This window comes from Triticum aestivum, chromosome 1D (assembly GCF_018294505.1).
Source record: "Triticum aestivum cultivar Chinese Spring chromosome 1D, IWGSC CS RefSeq v2.1, whole genome shotgun sequence".
Taxonomy (NCBI): domain Eukaryota; kingdom Viridiplantae; phylum Streptophyta; class Magnoliopsida; order Poales; family Poaceae; genus Triticum; species Triticum aestivum.
The window spans coordinates 495,459,461-495,465,463 of record NC_057796.1 but is presented as its reverse complement, the minus strand read 5'-3'; the positions used below and the strand labels follow the sequence as shown (position 1 = coordinate 495,465,463).

Here is a 6,003-nt window from a genome sequence, read left to right as displayed (position 1 = left end):
CTGCCGCGAACAAGATTCCTCTTCCGTCCCCTTCCGTCCGCCGCGGGCGCAGCAGCAGGCGATCCCCCCCGTCTCGGGGAGCTTGGATCGGCCGCGCGTGGCGCGGGTTCAGGGCGCCCGCCGCGCCGTCTTCCGCGGTGCTAGCTAGGGTTTATTAGGGCGCCTCCAGTCCGACTCTGGAATATTCAACCCCCCGCAATAGACAGATAGATCTTACCGCGCCGGCGTACTTCTCCTCCGCCGTCCAGTGCCTAGCCTAGCCGCCGTAGCCGGTGCCTGTCGAATCACGCGAGTGCAACGGCAACGAGTCTCCTGCTCATTGCGCTATACAGACTAGGAGTAGTTTAGGCTAATTATTCGTCAAAAATAAGGCTCGAATCTGTAGCAGATGGATGGTGCCTAGAATTTCTATCTCGGACCGCCGAATGCCAGGCGGCGGTGTCTCGCCCTTTATTCAGAAATCAGATGTTGCAAATCCAAGGCAGTGGCTACCCCCTTTTCAGGGATATTTGTTTGTTTGTTTGTACCGCTGTCGCTTGCTCTGTTTGGCATGCCGTGCTTCTTGTGTTTTCACTGATTCAAGACTATGAATGAAGATGCTGGAGATTTCACTGTTAGAGAAAGGCTAAAAACTACTCCAACTGTTCACAAATATAAGATGTTTTTTTAACTTTTTTCTGAATCGGATGCATATAGGCCACGTTTTACAGTGTTATTTCACTCACAGTCTGTATGTAGTCCATACTGAAATATCCAAAACATCTTATATTTATGAACGGAGGGAGTAGTATTCACAATTTCACATGAACCTGCTCTTTTATTCAATTGTTGGAGCTATTGGCCTCTTTGGACTCGTGCTGCTTTTAGTCATGCATAGTGCTTGGTGTGTTTTAATCTCCACTTGAGCTTCCATGTTCCATGAGTCACCTGATATGTGATTAACCTTGTTGATTTTCTTTTTATATTTTATTAGTTAAGTCATTTCAGCTCTTTTTTATGGGTGTCGTTGTTGAGATGGCTCTGCTCAACTCAACCATCGAGTGCCGTATGTTTTAACTTCTATTCATGTTGCAGGCTGGAAGGCGGTCGTCGAGTGTGATCTACAATGAGCTAACGAGTACAAGTGCTTTCAGGACACCTGCAAATGGCACCGGTATGGCCTCCCTCCCTCTCTCTCCCCCAAGGACATACTGATGCTCTTATGTGGAAACAAGCTCCTGGTTTCATTATGCCGAGCATTTCTTTCTATTAGTGCGGCAAGAAGAGTCTGTTTGAGTGTTTCCCCTTGTGTAAAAAACTGTATCTTACTGTATTCCAGGTCTCGTGCTTCAGTTGTTGCTCATGAAAGAAATCCTACTGTTTGCAAACTGAGGTTGTGTGTTCTAATTAATGCAGGTGGAGTTCTTAAGGCGCTGCAAGAGAGGTACCGATCAAGCTACGTCGGTAGCTTCGCGCGTAGGCTACGGGACTTTGACACGCCAAGTGACGCCTCCCTTCTTAAAGAGATCTACAGAAGTAACCCAGAAAGAGTCGTCCAGATCTTCGAGAGCCAGCCTTCCTTACATAACAACTCTTCGGCTCTCTCCCAGTATGTGAAGGCTCTTGTCGCTCTCGACAGGCTGGATGAAAGCCCGCTGCTTAAGACATTGCAGAGAGGTAGTGGTCTCTACTGCTTCACTTAAACATATTGATTTTTTGTGCTGTTTGTTCAAGTGCGTCCTTCATTCAACGCACTGAACATGATACTGTCTGTTTACGCCGTACCCGCACCTTTAACTAGTGGGTTTCTTTTATGATATACACATGCCCTTATTTTTAACTTTCTGCTCTCATATTTTGATGTTAACACTCAACATGATCTAAACACGCAGGAATTGTCAATTCAGCAAGGGAGGAAGAAGGGCTTAGTGGCATCCCAGCATTTCAAAGTGTTGGCCGTACGACGAAAGATGGGGCTCTTGGTACTGCTGGTGCACCAATTCACATGGTTGCATCAGAGACTGGCCAATTCAAGGAGCAGCTTTGGCGTACCTTCCGAAGCATTGCACTCACTTTCCTAGTAATCTCCGGCATCGGGGCTCTGATTGAAGATAGAGGAATTAGTAAAGGTTTGTCATTTTGATGACTTTATGTACATCTCCTGATCCTTATTCAGTTCCAGCAGTAATCCCTATTGACTTTGAATTATATATGCAGGCCTTGGATTGCATGAAGAGGTTCAGCCAAGCTTGGATTCGAGCACAAAATTCAGTGATGTCAAGGGGGTTGATGAAGCTAAAGCTGAACTCGAGGAAATAGTTCACTACCTACGAGATCCCAAGGTGAAGTTTTATCACTCTGCTGTTTCCATCCACCAGTGAATTAGGAAGATATTAACAGCTGGGTAATGATAATGTAAACAAATATATCTACCCCAACGAGGTTGATGTATTAAAAATGTTGTTCTGTAATGAAATTTAAACACAGACACAGTTTAATTAATACCAAATCAACCGGTCTGTCACATGATAATTTATAAGGCCATGCCTCCTCTTCCCTCAATTTGTTGTGATTTTTAAGCTCCCAGAAGGAACTGAATATAATTTATTCATCTGGTCTTCTACAGAAACTCAATAAATGATAAAAGTTGCTTTAAGGCTCTCCTGCCTTTCTGTTGAAACCTTTGCCGCACTTTGCTTTGTAGCTGTTGAAGTCTCACGTAGAATGAAATATACTATTGCTTTTCTCATGACATTGTCCTTTTTGCACTGCTCATGTAGGGATGAGTTGATAAACTGTGTTTTGATCTTCAATATGTGTGGAGTTTATCTATTTTGTTTGACGTGATGTTCCCTTATTCCTTTTAAATATTCACGAGCGCCTTTCATGCTTTGCAGCGTTTCACACGCCTTGGTGGCAAGCTTCCAAAAGGCGTTTTGCTTGTCGGCCCACCCGGGACAGGGAAAACCATGTTGGCAAGGGCCATCGCTGGGGAAGCTGGTGTTCCTTTCTTCTCCTGCAGTGGCAGTGAGTTTGAGGAGATGTTTGTGGGTGTCGGGGCGAGAAGAGTGAGGGATCTCTTCAGTGCAGCAAAGAAGAGATCTCCTTGTATAATTTTCATTGATGAAATTGATGCAATTGGTGGGAGCAGAAACCCAAAAGATCAACAGTATATGAAGATGACCTTGAACCAGTTACTTGTTGAGCTGGATGGCTTTAAGCAGAATGATGGGATCATTGTAATTGCAGCAACAAACTTCCCCCAGTCACTAGATAAAGCCCTTGTTAGGCCTGGGCGTTTTGACCGTCATATCGTGGTCCCTAACCCAGATGTTGAGGGCCGACGGCAGATCCTGGAGACTCACATGTCAAAGGTAAAGAATCCTTCCTTAACCCATGCATTTCTCTTGTAATGCTTGATTGGTTTTCTCCACATAATTTAAGGCAGCTGACTCCACCTTTTCTCCCTGAACTGAACTGAAGGTGTTAAAAGCAGACGATGTGGATCTGATGACCATTGCCAGGGGAACACCTGGATTCTCAGGTGCAGACCTTGCAAACCTGGTGAACGTGGCTGCTCTCAAGGCTGCCATGGATGGAGCGAAATCTGTTTCAATGACCGACCTCGAGTTTGCCAAGGACAGGATCATGATGGGCAGCGAGCGCAAATCAGCAGTGATATCCGACGAAAGCAGGAAGATGACTGCATACCATGAGGGAGGGCATGCGCTGGTCGCGATACACACGGCCGGTGCCCACCCTGTCCACAAGGCCACCATTGTTCCCAGGGGAATGGCTCTGGGCATGGTCACGCAGCTGCCAGAGAAGGACCAGACCAGCGTGTCTAGGAAGCAGATGCTGGCAAGGCTGGATGTCTGCATGGGAGGGCGGGTGGCCGAGGAGCTTATATTTGGGGAGAGCGAGGTAACGTCGGGCGCTTCGTCCGACCTGAGCCAAGCGACCCGGCTGGCCAAGGCCATGGTGACCAAGTACGGCATGAGCAAGCGCGTGGGCCTCGTGGCCTACAACTACGACGACGACGGCAAGACCATGAGCACGCAGACGCGGGGCCTGGTGGAGCAGGAGGTGAAGGAGCTGCTGGAGACGGCCTACAACAACGCCAAGACGATCCTCACGACCCACAACAAGGAGCTGCACGCGCTCGCCAACGCCCTCATCGAGCGCGAGACCCTCACTGGCGCCCAGATCAAGAACCTTCTGTCGCAGGTAAACAGCAGCAGTGACACCCAGCAGCCCCAGGCCGCCGAGGTTCCACAGCAAACACCTGCTGCCCCAGCCTCGCCCCAGTCTCCAGCAGCAGCGGCTGCGGCCGCTGCAGCAGCTGCAGCACAGCAAGCGGCGGCTCAAGCCAAAGGAGTCGCAGGCATCGGGTCCTAGCCTCGCCGGGCAACCCCATTAATTAGCATGCCGTTTTTTATGGACAACAGGGCAAATTCTTAGCTGCCGCTGAAGAGAGCATCCGTACTCTAGTAATTTAGCTAGTTGGGAGTACAATTTATATGTGTTCCTGGCTGTTGGTATGATGCAGCCTGAAGAAGAAGAAGATCCGTTCATGGCAGGGGATCCGCTGATTCATGTCAATTAGATTTTGTAATCTCTGCATCAATTAGACCTCTTATCATTTGATCGTTGCGGCGCATCTCGTATGTGTGTCGCAATCTTGGATAAGTTGTAACGTGTCGGTTATACAACGGTTTAGACGTCCACCTTGTTCTTGCCGTGGCAACATTTTTCGATGTTAAAAGCTCACCAGGAATGGCATGGCATTGTAGACCATCGCCTGGTACTCTGTTGTTTCCTTTCTATATCTGCATGGAAATTGATTCTTGATGCAATTGCATCAGGTTCTTGCTTGTGTGATGTTTTTACCTTTGACAAGGTCGGCAATGAGATTTGTAGATCACCTTGTGATCACAGCAGTGTTGGCTAGTGTGCAACAACATTTTGTCTCCAAAATTTGTGGAAGCATGAATGAATGGAGAACCGGCATTCGAGGCCTGGTCGGTGGGCTCGTTGTAGGGTTTGGATTTGTTGAATTTTGGAAGGCCCCACTGCGCGAAGTATCTTGAGAGACCTACATAGATCCCACTTATCTGGCACCCACATAGATAATCACAATCATAGTTATAACTAATTTAATGTAATGAAAATTGTAAAAGCGAAAAAATGCTTCCATGGTAGAATCTGAGCAGCCATGTTAACAACAGTACCGCACAGACCGTTCGAACCTTGTGAACAACTTTATTTTTTTGAGTTTGATTGATTTTGAGATAGCTACCCGCTTATTCCAAACGGTACCTTGTGAACAACTGTTTGGCCGCAAATCTGCAGTTGATCATACAGCTCATATCAGCAATTCATATGAATCATTGGTGGGTGGTCTTCCCATAGTCAAATAGTGACCTCTTTTTAGAATTTTGTAAGTTCATCTTTATCTCACGATCTTTTTTTTTTGTTTGGCCTTATGAAGTAGATGTGTCATTCAATGACTAGAAAGAGATTGATAGACTACATAAGCCAAAATGGTTACAGATAAAAACAACATAAAAAAAATCTTTGTTTTTACTAAGTAAGCCGTATCATCTTTTGCTTCTAAAGGTGGACTATCGGATTATGCGCCGATGGCGTCGAGGATGAAGTGATGGAAATATATCCTAGAGGCAATAATATTTGAGTATTATTTATTTCCAAGTTTATAATTAATGTTTATATTCTATGTTATAATTGAGTATTATTTATTTCCAAGTTTATAATTAATGTTTATATTCTATGTTATAATTGTTATGGTTCTCGAATCTACAATAACAAGAGGTTCAGAGGAAAACTCATGAGCATGTGTAGGTTATAAACAGTAAAATAAAGATTCCTAGTCTTGCCTCTAGGACTAGCTCATGTGTTGATTAACGGGTCTGTTTTTCTGATCATGGGCATAATGATAATGTCGATAATATTGAGAGCACAATGTTGGTAGAGCATTCGTGTTGAATTAACCCAAGTTGTATA

At 45.6% G+C, this 6,003-nt stretch overlaps 1 protein-coding gene across 1 annotated transcript; it reads left to right on the top strand.

Annotated features, from left to right (window-relative positions):
• Positions 1 to 1,074: 1,074 nt before the first annotated feature.
• On the top strand, positions 1,075 to 4,805 carry LOC123183412 (ATP-dependent zinc metalloprotease FTSH 5, mitochondrial; the record flags this gene model as incomplete). The annotated part of the gene is given in 6 exon segments (XM_044596227.1): positions 1,075 to 1,153; positions 1,396 to 1,656; positions 1,872 to 2,108; positions 2,197 to 2,321; positions 2,877 to 3,353; positions 3,463 to 4,805. Coding segments are annotated over 6 exon segments (2,094 nt in total), but the record flags the coding sequence as incomplete, so codon positions are not given.
• Positions 4,806 to 6,003: the final 1,198 nt, after the last annotated feature.